General features: G+C 42.7%; 1 protein-coding gene across 1 annotated transcript in view; it reads left to right on the forward strand.

Annotated features, from left to right (window-relative positions):
• Positions 1–21,514, forward strand: part of DHX29 (DExH-box helicase 29) — a 40,163-nt gene that overhangs the window by 14,772 nt on the left and 3,877 nt on the right. The window contains exons 8-24 of the mRNA XM_080933652.1: positions 463–621; positions 2,764–2,929; positions 3,368–3,491; positions 4,699–5,313; positions 6,147–6,290; positions 10,267–10,443; positions 10,779–10,919; positions 12,003–12,147; positions 12,853–12,970; positions 13,827–13,911; positions 15,168–15,256; positions 16,435–16,563; positions 16,653–16,728; positions 17,487–17,711; positions 19,084–19,220; positions 19,396–19,489; positions 20,878–21,171. Coding sequence (XP_080789778.1) covers positions 463–621; positions 2,764–2,929; positions 3,368–3,491; positions 4,699–5,313; positions 6,147–6,290; positions 10,267–10,443; positions 10,779–10,919; positions 12,003–12,147; positions 12,853–12,970; positions 13,827–13,911; positions 15,168–15,256; positions 16,435–16,563; positions 16,653–16,728; positions 17,487–17,711; positions 19,084–19,220; positions 19,396–19,489; positions 20,878–21,171 — 2,918 coding nt within the window. The remainder of the gene's footprint in view (positions 1–462; positions 622–2,763; positions 2,930–3,367; positions 3,492–4,698; positions 5,314–6,146; positions 6,291–10,266; positions 10,444–10,778; positions 10,920–12,002; positions 12,148–12,852; positions 12,971–13,826; positions 13,912–15,167; positions 15,257–16,434; positions 16,564–16,652; positions 16,729–17,486; positions 17,712–19,083; positions 19,221–19,395; positions 19,490–20,877; positions 21,172–21,514) is intronic.

Consider the following 21,514-nt stretch of genomic DNA (forward strand, 5'->3'; position numbering starts at 1 on the left):
CCCTGTGACCCACCTGCTCCATGCTCCTCTCCCGATGTGTGCACTGGGCATCTGAGGTCAGAGCTCTTTAGCCACTGCCTATCTCCCTAGAACCTCTTAGTTTTTTAATCTGTAAACTGTAAACTGTGCTAGCTCGCAAAGGATACAGAAAAGGCAATAGGTTGGTTTTTTGCTGTGTAAGTCATAGTTTGCTGATCCTAGATTTATAGTGTAAATGCTATTTTCATCCAAGAAAGAAATGTAAATGTGATCTTACTTGTACATTTTTCTAATGAAAGTGTTTGATTTTTTAGCCTATGATGACTAATTCTTTTTAGTATACATTATGAAAGTTAATAAATTGGTGTCTAGTATAGATTCCAAGGAAGAATGATTAAGTAACTGGTTATAAAAGAAAAAGAAGACATGCTTTTAAACTGTATTTGAAAAAGCATATAAAACTGAACATTTTTTTCTTGGTAGAAATGGAAACTTTAGAAGACCATCCAATATTCAACCCAGCCATAAAGATTTCACAACAACAAAATGAGAGGAAAAAGCCTCCTCTAGCCACAGAAGGTGAAAGTGCTTTAAACTTTAATTTATTTGAAAAGTCTGCAGCTGCTACTGAAGAAGAGAAAGGTAAAATTAGGGGAAGGGAACTGTTGCTTTGCATTTCGGCAAACTCCTTCAGCTGACAAGAGAACTGTGCTTTCATGGGGTTTTCTTTTAGGTGATAATACGGTGGCTCACTTGTAGCGGTTTGTCTTTGCAAAGATGTTAGCCAAGCCCACCTCTCTCTGGTTCATTCTCCAAACTTGACAGCTAGATTCTAACTGTCAGCTTGACACTGCCTAGAATCATGTGTGTGGGTTTGTTTGCAGGTTTGTGCACATGAATGCCGAGGAGACCAACAGAGTGTTGGATGCTCTAGAGCTGGAGTTACAGGCAGCTCTGAGCTGCCCCACATGAGTTCTGGGAACCAAACTTGGGTCCTCTGCAAGAGCAGTACATGCCCTCAATCACAGTGAGCTCTCTCTCCAGTCCATGAAAAGACAGTTGTGGCCTTATCAGACTGGTCTTTGGGCATGTCTTTGAGGGGTTCTCTTCATTGATGACTGATTGAGAAGGTCCCTGACCATTGTGAGGGCACCATTGACTGGCAGGTGGTCTGTGGCTGTGTAAGAAAGCTAGCTGAGCATGAGGCAGAAGTGAGCCAGCAAGCAGCATCCTCCAGGGTTTCTGCCGTGTTTCCTTGGATGTGAGAAAATCCTGGCCTGGCTTCTCTCAGTGATGGCCTATGACCTGGGAACTGTAAGCCAAACAACCCTTTCTTCCCAAAGTTGTCTTTAATCAGAGTGCTTTTTTTTTTTAATTGGACTTTTTTTAGAAATTTATTTTATTTATGAGTACACTGTAGTTGTCTTCAGATTCACCAGAAGAGGGCATCAGATCCCATTATAAATGGTTTTGAACCACCATGTGGTTGCTGGGAGTGAACTCAGGACCTCTGGAAGAGCAGTCAGTGCTCTTAACCACTGAGCCATCTCTCCAGCCCCCAAAATGCTTTTTAACAACAGAGAACAAACTAAGACATGTGTTTCTGGAAAATATGAATGAGAGTTTATGTAAATGCAAGTTCTCTGATTAAAGCTTTTTTATTTGCTGCTTCTATGGTTTTCAATCTTGGAGATCAAACCCAGGGTCCTGTACACTGAGACAGTTGTTCTGTAGGACTTTTGTCCCCAGCTTCTTGACATCAGTTACAAGCCCAACGCCTTCCATAACCTTTGAGAGCTTTTGCATTCACTTGTATCTTTGCCCTTTGTGCTCCAGTTTTCTAGCCTCTTTAGTCCTTACAACATCTGTTGTTGGACAGTTCCATTCCTTTGCCTAGCTTGCTCTCCTTAGTACCAAGGCACAACTCAAGCAATACTGTTTTCTGACTCCCTAAGTCCTCCATGACTCTGAGCTGTGAGTGAGCACACACTTCTGTGTATTGCTGCACTTACTAGTTGTATGACACGCCACACCTATATTAAATGACAGACTTTTAAAAATTATTCATGCATTCAGTAACACTTAAGATGTGACTATTGTAACTGAGAATTGAAACTGCAGTTGGTTTCTAACCACAAGGCTGATAGCTACTCGGCCAAGCACACTTCAAACATGTCAAGAATTGCCTGAGGACCAGTGTGATGACTGCATGAGGGAGGAGCAGATGATAGGTAGGGGTGGACCACAGAAGCCTTTTAGGTCCCTTACCAAGAATGAGTACTTAATTTTAGATATACCAGGGAGCCATCGGAGGGGGTATTGATGGGTGTGTTAAGCAGAGAAATAGTATCTGACATATTTTTTCCAGTAACCACATGGAGGGCATCCTGCCAAATATTGTCATTCAGTAAATATGACCATGCATAAGGTCCTCGAGGTCAGCCAGGTGTGGTGGTATACACCTCAGATCCCAATCTAGGAAGAAGACAAGGAGGATCATGAGTTCAAGATCATCCTTGGCTACAAAGCAAGTTTCTGGTCTTCCTGGGCCACATGAGACCCTGTCTCAAAACTAACAGCAACAACAACAAAAGCTTCGGATGCTCTGTGGTTCAGTCGGTGAGGATTGCCTTGCCTAGAGAAGAGCAAACGTTTGTCTGATCCTCTTCCACCTGTTCTCTTCAGAAATGCTGTTCCTAGAAGGGAGAGCTCGGTGATCGCTCCATGGGGAATTTCTATTGCTCTTTCCATTTTTAAAGAACAAGTCTTTGCCTTCCATTTAAGGTAAAAAGAAAGAACCTCATGATGTAAGAAACTTTGACTACACTGCTCGAAGCTGGACTGGAAAATCTCCCAAACAATTTCTGATCGATTGGGTCAGGAAGAATCTTCCCAAGAGTCCAAATCCTTCCTTTGAGAAAGTTCCAGTAGGTAGATACTGGAAATGTAGGTATGTTTTTCTGGTTAACTGAATATAACTTTTAGAAAACCGTGAACTGAAAATTCTTTAGTTTCTTGTAAATTGTGTAAACATTTAGAAATGACAGACTTGCTAATTCGTGTTTGTAATCCCAGCACATGGGAAAGGAGGCTGAGGCACGAGTTCCAGGCCAGCCTGGGCTACAGAGTGAGTTCAAAGCTAGCCTGGCCTGTAGAGGGAGACTTTATCTCTGGAGCAAAACATGGATCAAGTAGGCATTTAGGAAACTCTTAATACCTCAATGCCAGTTCCCATTGCTTCTGAATCATGGTCTAGTGCAGTGCCTCCCCCAGAATGCTTACTCAGCGCTGCACGTTTACGTTTGATGTGAATGAATTGCTGACTTTCTGGATCTGACCTCATCAGGTTTTTTAAAGGTTTTATTGTTATTTTCATGCTTCTGTTTAGGGTAAGGGTCGTTAAGTCTGAAGACGATGTACTGGTTGTATGTCCTACAATCTTAACCGAGGATGGCATGCAAGCCCAGCACCTGGGAGCGACACTGGCCCTCTATCGTCTAGTGAAAGGGCAGGTGAGCCTCTTTAGGCCTTGTGCAAGTGGAGCAGTGGAGCATCCTGGTGTAAGCCTGCCGTCTGAAGGCTCTAAAACCTGCCCTTCTGCACCGAGAAATTGGCTTCTGTGAATGAAATTACTGAAAGTATTGCATGAGATGACTCTCAGGCTGTCTGCGGAAGGCATGTATAAGGCAAACAGAGTTTGTGTTTAGACAGAGTTTAGAACCCAGTGTTCTCCCGAGTGTATGTGCCAGGGTTCCTAAGTCTAAAACACAAAACTTATAGTTCCAAGGATTTTGGATAACAGATGCTCATCCTACAACGAAATTGTCCCATAAAACTCAATTCTTCAACTTCAAACTATAGACAAGTAATTCCAGTTTTCAATTTTAGGTTATTAACTGTGTACTTAGCGTTTAAAGAAAGGTTGAAGTCCTACCGAGGGAAGACACTCTGAGAGAGCACCATCCTCTTTTAAATGTTAGATTGCCAGCATTTCCTTTTTATAATAGACATGTCTCTGTCTTCATGGGAAGTATTGCTGTAAAGAGGCCCCTTGACCTTGGTAACGTTTATCTAAAAAGAAAAAAGGCATTCGGTAAGGGGCTTTCAGTTTCAGAGAGTCAGCACACGATCATAACAGCAAGAAGCAGGCCCAGCAGCTGTTGGAGCAGTAGCTAAGAGTTCTGCAAGTGGGGGGGGGGGGTCCAAATAGTTCCATGAACTGGGGACCAAGCCTTCAAACACGATCCTGTGGGGCTATTGGTCATTCAAACCTCCATGAGAAGTTACACAGTAACTAAGTGAGTGTCCAAACAGTTGTTCTTTTCCAACTTCTGCCAAAATTCGTGTCTTATTTCTTTAACTTTACCACGTAAAGTATTAGCAGCGATATGTGCTTGGTGAAGTGACTGTTGCTGCTACAGAGGATGGCTCTTTGATAGCAGGGAAGTAGACTAACTGGAGGGTCCATTTGGTGTACCACTGCCAGGACCCAGAGATGTCACCTTATTCCTACCCAGTCACATAGCCATTAAGTCAAGAAAGCCGACTACGGTGTGCCATTTATGAATTGACAGCCTATGCATGCATCTCTTCTATGAGCGACTAAAGTTTAAGGCTAAAACTACATTGTAAGAGGCAGTCATCTTCCCTGTGTTCTCAGGTACTGAGTTCTGAGACCTCGTCAGCACAGTCTAACGTAGCTGTTGTTTTCCTTCTCAGTCTGTCCATCAGTTACTCCCTCCCACGTACCGGGATGTTTGGGTGGAGTGGAGCGATGAAGAAAAGAAAAAGGAGGAACTCAATAAGATGGAAACCAATAAACCACGGGATCTTTTTATTGCCAAGCTTTTGAGTAAGTTAAAGCAGCAGCAGCAACTGCAGCAACAGCAACAGCATCCTGAAAAGAAGAAGGAAAGCTCTGAGGATCCAGAGGAATCTTGGGAAAACTTAGTTTCCGATGAGGATCTTTCTGCACTGTCCTTGGAGCCAACAAATGCAGAAGACCTGCAGCCTGTTAGGAGCCTCTTCAGGAGGCTGCAGGGCACACCCAAGTATCAGAGACTCCTGAAGGAAAGACAGCAGTTGCCTGTGTTCAAACACCGAGACTCAATTGTGGAAACTCTAAAGAGGCACCGGGTTGTGGTTGTGGCGGGTGAAACAGGGAGTGGCAAGAGCACCCAGGTACCACATTTCCTGTTGGAAGATCTGCTTCTAAATGAGTGTGGAGCAAGGAAATGTAACATAGTCTGCACCCAGCCCCGAAGAATCTCAGCAGTGAGCTTAGCCACCAGGGTGTGCGAGGAGCTGGGCTGCGAGAGTGGACCTGGAGGAAGGGTAAGAAGTGTTCCCTCCCCTCCGCCTCCGTGAGGAGTGGCGTGACTGCTTGGCTCTTGGGAACTGTACAGTGTACTAGTTCTGATAACTGAATATTCAAATACGTTACTACTTGCCATCCGAAGGATAGGGGTAGTTCAGATTTGGCTTTGCTGTATATCATATGGATTACTGTCTCTCTGAGTCTTTTCTGGAGAATGTTCCCTAAGAGGTTCCATTCTTCTCAGTGAAGAGAAAAAGAGAGCAAGGTAGATAAAAATATTACATTGTTCAAAAAGGAAGAATAAATGATGCCTGTAGAGATGGCTGGGAAGGTAGAGACACTTGTACACAGGCCTGATAGCGTCAGTGGAATCCAGATCCTGTAGGATGGCAAAAGAGAACTTATAGTCATCCTCCTGTCTCCACATGTGCACCATAATGGGACAGAGATTTACATTTCACAAGCCTACCCTTGGCCACACTAAAAAAAGATACAAAATTTAAAATTATCAAAACAACTGTTTCAGCTTCACACAATTGAAAACTATAGAAATATATATACCCTTTTGGCTTTTTAAGGCAAGATTTTATACTGTAGCCCAGCTCGGAACCCACTGTGTAACCCAGGCTAGCCTTAAACTCACAGCACTACTCCTGCCTCAGTCTCCTGAGTGCTAGAACTACAGGTGCAAGTCACCACAGCCAGCTTGAAATGGAGTCCTGATAATTAAGTGCATATGCAGATCTGCCGGGGTGCTGCATTGGATATCGCACCGGCTCCCGGGCTGCCTCTCTGTAGCTCATTCATAGCTCACCCGTGAGAACTCATGGCACCTCTGTTCTCCCTGCAGAATTCTTTGTGTGGCTATCAGATCCGGATGGAATCTCGAGCGAGTGAATCTACCAGGCTACTGTACTGTACAACCGGAGTTTTGCTGAGGAAACTTCAGGAAGATGGTCTCCTGGCTGATGTGTCTCATGTCATTGTCGACGAGGTAAGTAGGTTTTATAATTGTGTCCAGATACATTCTAAACATGTTTGTATTAAACTGATGTTGCTGTGGAAACTGGCCAATACTGTGCTTGTACATATCACATCTATCTAATGATTCAGTTGCATCTAGCAAATGCCTTGTGGTAATGGATTTGCTGCCTAAGTGCTATCTCCTCTTACTGTCTGCTTGATGCTGTTCAAAGGATCACACAGACACAAGCGCATGTTCATCTAATAACCTTCCAGCATCGCAGTGTGGTATGTCTTTATTTTACAGGTGAAGAGATTGAGGCTCATGGAGGCCAGCTGTATAGCTAGAGGCTCAGACCCAGGCACTGCGACACTGCCTTCCTCTCCTCTAGTGTCTGCTCCTTAGCCGCCACACTGAGTGTTTCAGGACCAGCTCTCTAACTCTTTCACAGAACACAAGGAACCATCAGCATACATTTTTTTTTCTCTAAATATTCTTTGGTGTAAATCAGATTTCATTACACACTTGAATTATGTCCCAAGTTTTACATTATGACACTTTGAGATGTTTACCAGCCTACTCTAGTAAACTAATTTGCTAGTATTTCTTTTTCAAGAAGAGACAGATAGCAGTTCTCTTTTCAGAAAATATTATTAATTCTTTCTATCAAGTCAGGATGGCTGACACCTGTAAATTTCAGTGCTTGGTTGGCTGAAACAGGAGGATTGCCTCAAGTTCCAGGCCAGCATGGAATAGTGGGAGATTACTTCACTATGCAAAAAAAAGGAGTTTTATGTAAAGTGCAGTGGTAAAGGTTTAGTCATACTTTGGGTGTTTTGAAATGGTTCTTTTTTTTTTTTCATGTACTGTGTGTGATTAATTATATATATAATTTTTCCCAAAATTTTTATTAGATATTCTCTGTATTTACATTTCAGATGTTATCTCTTTCCCACAATTTTTTTTTTTCCAAGACAGGGTTTCTCTGTCCCAGAACTTCCTCTGCAGACCAGGCTGGCCTTAAGCTCAGAGATCGCCTGCCTCTGCCTCCTAAGTGCTGGGATTAGAGACATATGCTACCACTGCCCGACTGAGACAGGATCTTGCTGTGTAGCCCAGGCTACCACCTTCTATCAGTCTTCCTGTCTCAGCCTCCCAAGTGCTAGGGTTACAGGCATGTGATACCACACTGGCTCATTCATTGATTTCTAGTCAAAAGATTATATATAGATTATTTTATAGATTACTTTCCCCTTTTGAGATAGGAAATATTAGAAAAGTGAAAATTACAATCTCACCATCCAGGAAAAGACAATTGGGTGGTTTAATTCATATTTTTGGTGTGCATTTCACATGTCCATTAGTTGGTGGTTCTCTCTTGTGACTTCATCTCAGGTGATCTTCAAACAGCTTTACGGTACTCTAGAGTCTGATGTCTTCTATTACCCATTTTCTTGTTAGACAAATTTAGGTCTAATTAATACTCTGCTGATAAAGAAGTGAGATGGATTAGTTTTTCTTTGAAGAGTCTTTTTCCCCTGTGGGGTAGGTAGCATATTGCACTATGAGAGCTGTAGAAAGAAGCTGGGTGGCCATTGGCTCATCCACAGATGAGTTATCCATAGGATACAGAGGAAGATAGAGACACAGGTCTTCATGGGATACAGACATCATTGTTGTCTTTCAGGCCGAAACCTAATAGGAGCCAACGTGCTAATGTATCCATCATTGAAATTTTTTATTTAGGTTATAGAGTAAGTTCTCTTGGAACCTAGATAGTTAGCAGAAAATTCTTTTAAAGACAGAACAGAATGAATGCTAATTTTAAAATCCAGACCAGCTTGCAGAAGCTGTGTTCTTTGATGATTTGATATTGACTACCCAAGAGGCAGGATTAACTGCCTCGAGCTTCAGTCTGACACCATCAACCTCTTGAGCAACAAGGTAAACTAGTTTTCCTTCAGATCCACCCACTTTCTCCACATTCGTTGATCTTACTCCTATAAGGGTCACCAGTATCTCAAGGTGCCACAGCTTCGTCTCAAGAATTAACTTCCTGCTTTCATTCTCTGCATTGTACCTAGAGTCCAGAGTTGCTTTTTTTTTTCCTGTGACAAGAGTCTACACAACTCAGAGTGGCCTTGAGCTCACCTCAGGTTCCAAGGTGTGTGCCTTTGTGAACAGCCCTTTCCAGTTTCCTTGTTGTGGCTCCTGTTTTTTGAGTTACATGGATAAGACTCAGACCACACGACTCTACTTTCAGATGATATAGATTCATTAGGCTGAAGCCTCAACTCCTTATTAAGTTTACATGGCTTACATGGCTTTATCTCTTGTGTATTCCCATCCCAGGTTGCAAGTCATTATTTTGACTTTAGTTCCTGAACTATGTTATGAATCCTCTTAACACTCTGGGTTTTTTAAATCTTGTGTTAGGAGAGGGGTGTGGGGGGGGGGTGTTTTGGATTCATACATGTCTGTGTACCATCTACATGCCTGTTGCCTGCAGAGGCCAGAAGAGGGCATCAGATCCCCTAGAACTAGAGTTAGGTGTTGGTGCTGGAGTGCAGAGAGCAGCCCTTGTTTGTTTATGTTGGAATTGAACCCATGGCTTTATGCACACATCATGACCTGCTGCACAGGTCTGTCCTTGACCCGCCTACTTTTTCTTCCCTTTCTCATCCTGTTTTTCTCCGTCTGTGCCACCACTCAGCCTTACACAGCAGCTTTCAGCACGTTCTCTTACAGCATGTACAGTATCTTCTACCTTAATCGCTTTTCAATACTCAGCACATGCCACAAGCAAGGTCCTTACTGTTCATTAAGCTATGTTATCTGGACTTTGCATTGTGCCATTCGATTGTCACATAACTCCATGACAATTTCTTTATTTGTGTGGAGGAATAAATAAACCCAGAGATATTTATATAACTTGCCCAAAGTCATACTGTAAGTGGTCAAGCCAAGAGATGACTCCAGGGAATTGCTCCCCAGGCTTGGATGCTTAGCTCCTATTGCCTGCCTTCCAAGCAGACTGTGAAAGCTACTATCTTGATGCACTTCCTCTTTGTCTCAGATTAGGACAGAAATGTGTAAGAGTGCAGAGGGTTAGAGCACAGTACACAGGTAGCAAATACAGGTTACAGAGTCCTCACATCATTTGTGTTTTGTAGTAAGTGTAGAGCCCCTCTTTGGATGTATGTGTCAGAAGAGCAAGAAAATCCTTTTTCTAGACAATGATAAAGACCTAGTCCGCCTCCTAATTTTTTCTACTTAGTAGATAGACCAACCATTTGTCTTCTGTAGTGGTAATAATGTGCTTCTGTGTGACTAGCAGAGTGTTAGGAGTCAGGCTTACTTCTAAGTGAAATCTGGGAGATAGTCTTATCTTGTTTGCTTTGTATGACTGATTTCCAAAGCAAATCCTAGGGCAGAGCCCTACCGCTATTGTTATTTATGTGCTAATTCTTTTTAAATCTTTTTATTGGGTGTTTTATGTATTTACATTTCAAATGTTATCCCCTTTCCTCCCTCTCCCATTCCCCTTCCCCCTCCCCTTGCTTCCATGAAGGTGCTCCCACACCCAATCACCCTCTCCCACCTCACCACCTTGGCATTCCCCTACACTGGGGAAATGAGCCTTCACAGGACCAAAGGCTTCTTCTCCCATTGATTCCAGACAATGCCATCCTCTGCTACATATGCAACTGGAGACATGGGTCCCTTCATGTGTGCTCTTTGGTTGGTGTTTTAGTCCCTGGGAGTTCTGGGGGGTTGGTTGGTTGATATTGTTGTTCTTCCCATGGGATATGCTAATTCTTACCATTGACTTCAGTCTTAAGAGCGTAAATGTAGTTTTAGTTCTGAAGATAAGCCTTATTTGAATATCCAGCTTCATCACCCATGTCCTGACTATATTCAATTATTAACTGCAAGTAGATTCAAGCATCAGAATATTTATTCTCAGACCCTACATGTGGTTGATTTTACATTGCTTTCCCATTAGGTCCATGAGAGAAGTGTCCAGTCAGATTTCCTGCTCGTTATCCTGAAGGAAATTTTGCAGAAACGTTCTGACCTACACTTGATTCTGATGAGTGCCACCGTGGACAGTGACAAGTTCTCCACGTATTTTACACACTGTCCTGTTCTCAGAATTTCAGGAAGAAGTTACCCTGTTGAGGTAAATGTACTCTTATCTCTAGTGTGTGTGTGTGTATGTAGGCAGAAACCATTCATATCAGTTTCCCAGAACTAGTTCCTAGACTCCACAGGTCAGGCAGTACTCAGGGAAGGCCTTGACCGTGCTGGCCTGAGGGTGGGAAGGATAGGTAAGTGTGATCTGTAAGCCTTTAGCAGCAGAGTCTTTTATATGAATTACATTTTCAATCCCAGCCATACTAACAGAAAGCTTTTCCTCATCCTAACTTAGTGACATTTGCAAGACAATGTTCTCTGCGTTCTGGTTAGTGGTGTTTTCAGGAGTGGCTGTGAGCCCAATATTCACCTTATCTGCAGGTTTTTCATCTTGAAGACATAGTAGAAGAAACAGGCTTCGTGTTGGAGAAAGACTCCGAGTATTGTCAGAAGTTTCTGGAGGAAGAGGAAGAAATTACCATTAATGTTACAAGTAAAGCTGGGGGAATCAAAAAGTATCAGGTAAAAAGAAAATACCCTGAAGGATGCATTAACTCTCCAGAGTACAGCCTCAAGAGTTTAAAGTTGTGTGGTGAGCACTGTGAATCGGGTCACAGTTGTGAGCATAATCTTGTTTCAAAGACTTTAGTCCTTGTTTGTGGTATTTTATTTGTCTTTTATACTATTTGCATTTTATACTATATATTTTATTCTATATTAAATGTAGAATCAAGGACTACATAAATACAGAGCAACGTTCAGAAAGCTTCATAGCAGTGATTCATGACTGAGAAATGCGTTTCTGGTGATTTGTTTTTCATGCTGTGACTCAGGAGATAGTGCTGTCCTAGATCAGGATCTTTGCTTTTGTGTCTTGGCCGGAGTCAAGATTAGACAAGTAATAAAGTTGTTCAAGGTGAACAGTTTTTCGCTAGGGAGCTGGTGGCAATTTTGTAATTGCAGAATTACGCAGAAGTTCACGACGCTCCCTTAGCCACGTCGCCATCTCTCCGACGTGCTACTTGGTTTGTACCGCGTGCAGGGTGCCAACGGCTGGAAGCACAACTTTGGTCTATCTTTAAATTAAACAGATAAACCAAGAACTAACCTCCGGGGTTTTCTCTAAGACCCCGAGGTAGGCAAGGGAGAGTGTAGAAAGAATGAACAGGTATAAACTGCCTTCACGAAAGCTTTCACAGACCCTGGCCGGAAGCTTTTTACTGCTCTAGGCCATAGGAGTGGAGCACAGAAAGATAAATAGAGGCCTTCCATAGTGAAAGTGTGGGAATGGTGAGATTTCACAGGCTTCCTTCCGCTTACAGTGATACTGACTCGCACAGCAAGCACCTATTTCAAGCATCCTTAATTAACTGACTGTACTTCTGCTGTGTGTTGGCAGTAATGGCAACAGTAAGAACTTAATTTAAATGGGTAAAGAGAGCACTCTGTTGGTTCTGTTGTGAGTTGTTGTTTGCAGCTGTGGAGATTGAACCCAGGCCCTCTCACACACGCTGACTGTGGACGCTCTCACTGAGATACTGCTACACTACAGCTAGAGCTAGAAAGACAGGGTGTTTTCAGCTTTCTCTGCTGGTTTTCTTTTAGGAATACATCCCAGTTCAGAGTGGAGTAAGTCCTGAATTAAATCCGTTCTACCAGAAGTACAGTAGCCGTACCCAGTACGCTGTTCTCTACATGAACCCTCACAAAATCAACCTGGACCTCATTTTGGAACTTCTTGTATACTTAGGTATCTGTTTGTTTTAAAAAATATATATATTTCTACCAGCTGGAGGCAGGTATGTTGCAGTAAATATTAAAAATAATAGTTCTTTGTTTGTGTTAGGGCCGGCTCCCATGGGGCCGTATGGCAATATGGGGATCTCTATCTCAGAGGCTCCAGGCTGCCTCTGTGGGCTCAGGCACGGTTCACTCCATTCACCCCTGCTACTTCTGTCCCGGGTGGATATGACCACCCCGTCACGTTGTTCTCACACAATTCCCCTTGGCGTGTTGTTGCCAGGCCTTACACACACACACACACACACACACACACACACACACCAACTCCATGGCGGGCTTTATGTCTTCTGCCAGTACACCCTTTAAACTCTTAAGTCACCACATCAAAGAACACACCAAAACACTCCGATCCAATAGGCATAATATAATTTGCCCACCTAAATAAATCAAATGATCTTGTCCATTTCCATCCCTCATAAAACATTCATAACAACCTTATTTATGAAGAGATGCACTAAGAGAATCATAATGTCTGCCTTCATCTTGTCTCCGCCTCTCCTCATCCTCCTCTCCTCCTCTTCCTCCTTCCTAGACCTTTCCCCACCTATCTCTCTCCTGTCCAATCGTGTATCGCTTTAACATAAATCTACACAGGTATTAATATTTTATATGTTGTTTCCTATCCTGAATATTTTATCTTTTCAATTTTCAGACAGAAGTCCTCAGTTCAGAAACATTGAAGGAGCGGTCCTGATCTTCTTACCTGGCCTTGCTCACATTCAACAGTTGTATGATCTCCTATCAAACGACAGAAGATTCTATTCTGAGAGGTAACAACAGATCTTTATTAAATTCTTTGTAATCTTAAAACTAGAGACCTGATACATAAAAACTCTGGATAAGAATTTTTAGGTTTTTTAACTTCAGTTAAACTTGTCAATGGTAGGGCAGGAACACCGACTGTTCTTCAGAGGGCTCAGGTTCAGTTGGCAGCACTGCCTGACAGCTCACAGCTGTCTGTAACTCCAGTGCCAGGCTCCGAAGCCCTTTTCTGCCCTCCGCAGAAACTACATGCACACTGTGCACAGAGATAAGCAAAACACCCAAACACATTTGTTTTAAATCTCTACAATTCTTCACTGAGATTTTTGGTTTGTTCATTTTTATCTAGTGAAAATGTGTAGATACAATATCTGCATTTGTTGTTTGTTTGTTTTTAATCTGAGCCAAGAATCCTGGTTAATTATGTACTTAATTATAACTCCTGACTCACTGACACCACAGTTTTGCACTATGGGAACCATATCTATTTAAATGGCCAATTATCTGTTCTTTAATAGTTTGTTAGTCTTGTCATGGTTATCATATTATCAGAACTTTAAATAGTTACTCTCATATTCACATAATAAGCTTACCCAATCAAACAATCCAAAATTCAGAATCTGGAACACTTACAGTCACGGGCATTTCAGAAGAGGGGTGCTCAACTCTTACTTGTCCATGTTGATTTTTTCCTTCCTCTGGCAAGTGGGACCTTATTAGACTATTCTGTGAAATTCTGTTTGTTTAAATCATTTCATAATCAAATATTAAAAGTTGCTTTCTACATGCAAATAAATTTTGTTATTCCTTGCAGTGTCTTCTAAAGAGAAACCCTTGCTAAGAACTATGATTTTTAACTTTCAGATACCAACTTATAGCTCTGCATTCTGTTCTCTCGACTCAAGATCAAGCGGCAGCTTTCATGATTCCCCCTCCAGGGGTCAGGAAGGTAAGCCTGGGTCGCAAATATGTGTGGTCTGAGAATATTTCACGAAATGAGTTGGTGCTGGATACACAACCATGGCCAAGAGTATATGACCACAATTTGGTCTGCAGCACCCACACTGGCAGTTCACAACTCCCTGTAACTCCAGATCCAGGAGAGCCTTCAAAGACGTAGCCGTCCTGAGCATCTTCAGCTCACATTACGTGTGCATAGGCATACACATACTTTTAAAATCTAACAACCTCATTAAAGCAAACTGATAAAACTGTGAAGCAAATTAAAATTATGTGACAAAACAGTCTAAATTTGGGGACTAAAATTGAATGTGGCTTTCTTTTTCTTTTATTTATTCATTTTACATCCTGATCACAGTCCCCTCTTCCTCCTCTCCTCCCACTCCCACCCTCACCTCTCCCCCTCCTCAGAGAAGGGGAAACCTCTAAGGGCACCAACCTGCCTTAGCACATCTGGTCTCAGTGGGACTAAGCACACCCTCTCCCACTGAAGCTAGACAAGGGGAAAGGGATCCAAAGACAGGCAGCAGAGTCAGAGATAGCCCTACTACAGTTATTAGGAGACCCACATGAAGACCAAGTTGCATGTGTGCTACAAATGTGCAGGGGCCTAGGTCCAGCCTGTGCTACTGTTTGATTGGTGGCGTTGTCTCTGCGAGCCACCATGGCCCCAGGTTAGTTGACTCTGTAGGTCTTCTTGTGGTGTCCTTGATCCCTCCAGCTCCCTCATTCCTTCCCCTGACTCTTCTACAAGACTCCCTGAGCTCCACCTAATGACTGGCTGTGGTCTCTGCATCTGTCTCCATCAGCTGCTGGATGAAGCCTCAGAAGGCAGTGATGCTGGGCTCCTGTCTGCAAGCACGGCAGAGCATCGTTAATAGTGTTAGGAGTTGGTCCTCACCCATAGGATGGATCTCAACTTGGTCCCAATCATTGGTTGGCCATTCCCTCAGTCTCTGCTTTATCCCTTTATCCCTGCACATCTTGTAGACAGGACAGATTTTTGGTCACAGGTTCTGTGGATAGGTTAGTGCCCCCCCAACCCCCACCCCCGGAGTCCGTCTTGGCCACAGGAGGTGGGAAAGTAGCTGTTTTTGGTCCCTTGATCTACTGTTGTCTTAAAATTCACCTTTAAAAATTCATCAATTCTGTCTAAAAACACTTTTCAGAATATAGTATGTATATATATATATATATATTCAGAATAAAGCTGTCAAAATACTTCCCTTTCTTGTTCATTTGCAGATTGTCTTAGCAACAAACATCGCAGAGACGGGAATCACCATTCCTGACGTTGTATTTGTCATTGACACTGGAAGAACAAAAGAAAATAAGTAAGTTTGACTTTCTCACCCTGGAAATCTGTACCATTGAGTTTTATTGGAGAAATTACAGAGCCTGTTAAGAAAATCCAGATTCTAAAGCTCATAATTCTGCCCAAAGCAAAAAGCATTAGCAAAAGTGTAGATGAATTTGAAATACCTGGGAATAAATTTCAGAATTTCAGACCTTGGATTTTACCAAAACTAATATTAGTGTATCATCACTTAAAGCGCTGCCTGGGCAGAATTCACAGTGAAGGGTTTTATATACTCTTCTGCTTATTAAATAAATTGTTTAACACAAACTTTATTTACAGGGTTATAATAGGATGGACCTTGAACAACGGAACTTAAATCTCTGATCTGGGCCGATGGGGGCGGGGGGGGGGGGGGGCGGGCGCCCAATCATCAGGTCCTTGTGAAGTAATGAAGAAAATGAAGTTTTATCATTGCAAATGCCTTATATAGTAACCAGAACATGGCAGATGCCATAACGGAACCTTCCACAAAGTGGCTCTGCTCTCTGCCTTGGGGTTGGTTACACAAATAGTGGTGTCGCCTTTAACTAAGTGTAGTCTGTCCACGTCCCCAGTTGAAATGAGACCGAGGGACCAGTAGCCACATATCATTTTTTATTTTTGCCACCACACAATGCAATAGAAAATCTGCTCTAAGACAACTGATTGTATCTTTAGAGGAGACATTTGCTGGCTGTAGATGTATCTTGTGAGTGGTGCTTTGAACTGTGACGCTGGCAAGTAGCCTTCTCAATCTGCACACCTTATTGTGTGGTTAGTGGGTATTAACTAAAATGAGAAGGTGCTGTGATCAGATCAGTTTGAGAAAAGATGACTTAAGCAATCATTTCTTCTGTAGCAAATGATTTTCATTTGACAGTAAGAATAGGCACTTTATAAAAGCATTGAATCAGGAAGTATGACTTAGGAAATGTTTGCCAGCCACAGTGGTAGTGCGTGACTATAATCCCTGCCTCGGGAAGAAAAGGCAGGGGGATTTCTGTGAGTTCAAGGCCAGCCAAGACTATATAGAGACCTTGTCTTGAGCTCCCTCACCCACCACCACCACCAAAAGAGATGTTTGTTCACAATAGTAGTAAGTTCAGTGTTTCCAGTTTTTGTGGTTGTGCTGGAAATCAGTTACTCACAATGTCCCCTGAAACCTATCTTTAGGTACCATGAAAGCAGCCAGATGAGTTCTTTGGTGGAGACCTTTGTCAGTAAAGCTAGTGCCCTGCAGCGCCAGGGGAGAGCCGGGAGGATCCGGGATGGCTTCTGCTTTCGGCTGTACACAAGAGAAAGGTAGGTGCAGCACCAACATTGACAACCTCCCACAGCGGCACTCGGTGCCATTACCGATGCCATTACCGATGCTACATTACTTTTTTCAGATTTGAAGGTTTTCTGGACTATTCTGTACCTGAAATCCTGCGTGTGCCTCTGGAGGAGCTATGTCTTCACATTATGGTAATCCCAAAGGACCACACATGAGGGTTTTGTTATTCTTGTTTTTGTGGGGGTTTTTTCTGTTCTTTATTAGGAAAGATCTGAAAACCTGAGTGTTTTTTTCCCCCCAAGATTCACTTACTATATATAAGTACACTATATCAGATCCCATTACAGATGGTTGTGAGCCACCATGTGGTTGCTGGGATTTGAACTCAGGACCTATGGAAGAGCAATCAGTGTTCTTAACCACTGAGCCATCTCCAGCCCAACCTGAGTATTTTTAACCTCTATTTTTACGTACTGTTTGTTTGCTGTCTGTACTGTACTTTGATGGACGAAGCTCCTGTGTAGGAGAGATAGTATTATAAACAGCCTTATGGCCTGAGCAGTGGTCTCGGGGTCAGTCCTGCCTGCGGAGGGACTGGGGCATTGACTGTCCTAACTGAGCTGGTGTACAGTGTAGAATGAGAGGTGCAGCTGAACATTCCCCACAGCTCCCACATCCAGCACATCTTCCCAAAACAAAGATCACCCCCACCCAAGTGTCAGCTGACAGAACCTCACCTAGGCCAATGGCTTCCTAGACTGGAAGTTACTCTTGATTTTTAGATTTTTAACAATAAGACTCATAACTGAAGAAACTAGAACATAGAGACTCCACCATGATGCTTACCTCGTAGGGTGGCTTCTCTTTGCTCAAGTTTCTGCTAAATCCCTGCTTTAGTCCCAGCATGGCCTCCGGGTAGCACTGACTCTCAATCTCCTTCACACTGCAGAAATGTGATCTGGGCTCTCCTGAAGACTTTCTCTCCAAAGCCTTAGATCCTCCTCAGCTTCAAGTAATCAGCAATGCAATGAATTTACTCCGGAAAATTGGAGCCTGTGAACCAAACGAGCCCAAACTGACTCCGCTGGGCCAGCACCTTGCTGCTTTGCCTGTCAATGTTAAAATTGGCAAGATGCTCATTTTTGGAGCCATATTTGGCTGTCTCGAACCAGTGGTAAGAAAGACGCTGACTGCCTCACTTCAAGTGCCATTTGGTTGGGAAATTATTAAGGGATATAAACAAGTTTAAACTTTTAATTTCTTATCAAAATACAGTGGCTGTGCTATCGTGTGCTAACATAGGTGACCTGAATGTCTGATGAGAATTTTCAAATATACTTTTTATAATAATATACTTAAAAATCTATTTCTCTATTACTTACATATGGAAAAACACTGTTCTATGAGTTTAGTTTGCCTGGGTGGTTGCCATCAAGTACCTCAGCTGAAAAATGTATTTAATTGAATATGTAATGTTTGTAGGAAGTTGATACAAAATGCTTTAATACAATGAAAACTTCCTTTATCCAAATTCTCTTCCTAAGCCAATAATTCTCAGAGTCTATTTTCTCAATTTACTTCAGAAATAAGTTCTGTTTGTCTATCTGAATTTCCGGGCATGTGGTCTCACAGTACCTTTGCAGCATTGTCAGGTGGTGGTTTTTCAGAACAGAAAATGGGATCCTTCCTCTTGTCTCCTTTTCTCTAGTATTAGAAGCAAATGTGGAACTGGCGTGTGGCTCAGCAGAGGGTTCGCCTGGGGTTCGTGGAAGAGTGGGTTCAGTCCCTAGTGCAACAAACAGTAACAAAGCAGAGTTAGGGGGTGATTTCCAGAACTTGCTAAGTTCAAAAAGTACCATTTGTATTGTAGTTTGTCCGAAACCTTGCAGCAAGTAGATGATTGTATAGTCCTCTCATTCTCAATGCATTTTTAAACTAATGTGAGGATTGACTCCCGGGCCTCAAGCATGCTGGGTAAGTACTGAGCCTTCCACGGAGCCACAACACCAGCCGAAACTCTGCTGCTGCTCTTGTTGTATTGTTGTTTAATTTATAAGGAACACTAACTTATTTCTCAGATTAGAGTGGCTGAGAAATCCAACATCCAGGCACTGCACAACCAGTGTTTGGTGAAGTCCTCCTCCACTGTGGCGGCTTTAGCTGTGTCTTTAGAAGTGTGAAAGAGCCCCACTTGTTTGAAAGACATTTTAGCCAATGAGAATTAGCAATCCAGAAATCTAAAGTACTACAGTATCATTTTGAGACTGCCCAAAACTAAATAGCAGACTATGATCTCTTGAGCGTGTTTTCAGTTTTTTTCTTGATTCTAGTACTATACTCCCTTAAATCACAGAGATGTTCCAAAAATAAATAGGTTTTCTGAGTTCTATGAAAAGAACTGAGCTAAAAGTTATGAAATTATAAGACAGTAATATTAACTGCATTGAAAATACAAAACAGGTAACTTGAATGAAGTTGTCTTACTGTTTATTTTTTAAACAACTTGGGTGTATACTTCTTTAATGGTAAGTGATATCTGTGGGCAGGCAACGCTGGCGGCTGTGATGACAGAGAAGTCCCCTTTCATCACACCGATTGGTCGAAAGGATGAAGCAGACCTTGCAAAGTCATCTTTGGCTGTGGCGGATTCAGACCACCTCACAATCTACAATGCGTATCTAGGGTAAAGAAATAAAAATACTGCATTCGGAAAGTATATAAATGTTTCAGCTACAGTAAACAAGGCCCTTTCTTGGTAACAGACTGTAACTTTACTAAGCCTTCCTTGGGCTACTCCCTCCGTGGGGGAGCCTGGAAAGGAGCTGTGGTGGCCTTCATCCTCTGCCGTGTTCATCTAGGTGGAAGAAAGCGCAGCAAGAAGGCGGCTTCCGCTCTGAGATCTCATACTGCCAGAGGAACTTCCTTAACAGGACGTCGCTGTTGACACTAGAGGTGATTCTTAATATCCATCTTAGCAGCCGTAATGTATTGGAGGAATGGTTTTTATAGATAGACAGCATGGTTTCATAGAAGTAACACTAGCTTGGGAATAGGCTGCTTAACTTTTTAGTTCTTTTTTAATAAATAACTCAAAGGGTGCTATCTAAGGTTATTTCCAACTCTGGTCCTCAGTTATCATGTTGCTTAATTGTGGAGAATTCCAGGAATCCCAGGAAGTAGATGGAATCCTGTCAGGAACTCTAGTTCACCTTTTCCCCACATCCATTAATTAGCAGCATGTGGTCAGCATTGTTCTGTGTATGTTCCCCTTACTCTACTGTCTGCCCTGTAGATTATATTTAAATAAATGCAGAGATTAGATAATTTCATATCTCTACAGTAAAGGACTTTGACACCACGTCACACCTTTAAAACAAACTATAATATCATCAAATTATAGCACTTAAATATCCCAATCATTTAATAATTTTGTTTTTCATACGTAAATTTGAATCATGATCCACACAAGATTTACTCAGTACATTTGATTGGTCCCTTACGTTTCTTAACCTATAGTTAATCAGCTCTTTTTCCTATCTGTGTTTTTTTTTTTTAAGAAATCAGTTTAATTGTTCAGTAGGGTTTCTTGAATTCTGGAAGTATCCACTTCTGAGCCATCTGAGGACCAGAGGTTGCTATCTCTTGGAATTAGTCCCTTCTTTTTTGTCGCCCTCTGATTGTCCCCAACCTCCAAATGGCCTCCTACCAGCTTCCTTCCTCCCCCAGCCTGTCTTCACACCCCTGAGCTTGGGGGTCTCTGTTAGCTCTGTGTCTCTCTCCCCTGGAATGGTGTAAGCTGCAGAGCAAACCTAAAGGACATCCAGTGTAAATACCCCCCCCAGCCCCCCAACCCCCACTCTCAGCCCTTCCTGGGGCTTCTGCCCCTTTGCACTCTTAAAGGTACAGTGTTTTAAGCTTCAGCTTCATTGAGTGATGGAGTTAGTGGGCTTTTGTCAGAAGGTGCATGTCACGACTATCCAGTTTTCCTGGAATGTTTCCTAATACATCTCCACTGACTAAAGAATGACTAAAAAAAATAAAAATGTAAAGAAGGGTGGCGGTGAAGTCAGCGGGAGCGTGACAGTGCGTGCAAACCCGTGTTCGCTGCTCTCTCTCATAGACACTCATACTTCATAGCATCTCTGTCCTAGCATGCGGACACAGCTGACTTCCAGTCCTTCACCTCCCAGTCTTCTCTCTTCACGCAAGCTGTTTCCTGTCCTCATCTAAATGATGCTCTGCATCCTATCTGCTTTCACAGGAGATGGCATTATGTGTTTCAGAGTTGTTTGACAATTCCTCTACTTTAATCAGTTGTCTCATTTTAACATAAAATCTAGGATGTGAAGCAGGAACTAATGAAGTTGGTGAAAGCAGCGGGGTTCTCATCTTCTGCCGGCTGGGAAGGAAGGAAAGGCCCACAGACGCTCTCCTTTCCAGACATTGCCCTCCTCAAAGCTGTGCTGGCTGCCGGACTGTATGACAGCGTGGGGAAGATCATGTGTACGAAGTCAGTGGACGTGACAGAAAAGCTGGCATGCATGGTGGAGACAGCCCAAGGCAAAGCACAAGTGCACCCGTCCTCTGTGAACCGGGATCTGCAGACTTACGGGTGGCTCTTGTACCAGGAGAAGGTACAGCGCCAGGCCTCCTTTCTAGCACGCTGTGGTGTCCTGGTGGTATTCTCTCTTCCTCAAGGACCACTGTCCCCTTTGCTCACATTTGAAATCAGATGCACTTTCTCAAGCTGAATGCAAAACAAACAAAAAACGATTTCTCTCCCGTTAAATAAAGGAAAGAGTAAGGATTCTCCCTGGTTATTGCCCTTCTACTTGGAATTCATTTACAGCAAGTGAACTTTGGCTAATAATCTTTCTGTTCCAAAAGTATTTCACTAAAGTGGTTGTCTCAGAAAGAGATGCTGCGTAAGGGGACTGTTAAGTAGAATAATGTGGTTATATAGGTGTCTGTATTTTT

The sequence above is a fragment of the Micromys minutus genome (assembly GCF_963924665.1).
Source record: "Micromys minutus genome assembly, chromosome: 20".
In the NCBI taxonomy this organism is placed as follows: domain Eukaryota; kingdom Metazoa; phylum Chordata; class Mammalia; order Rodentia; family Muridae; genus Micromys; species Micromys minutus.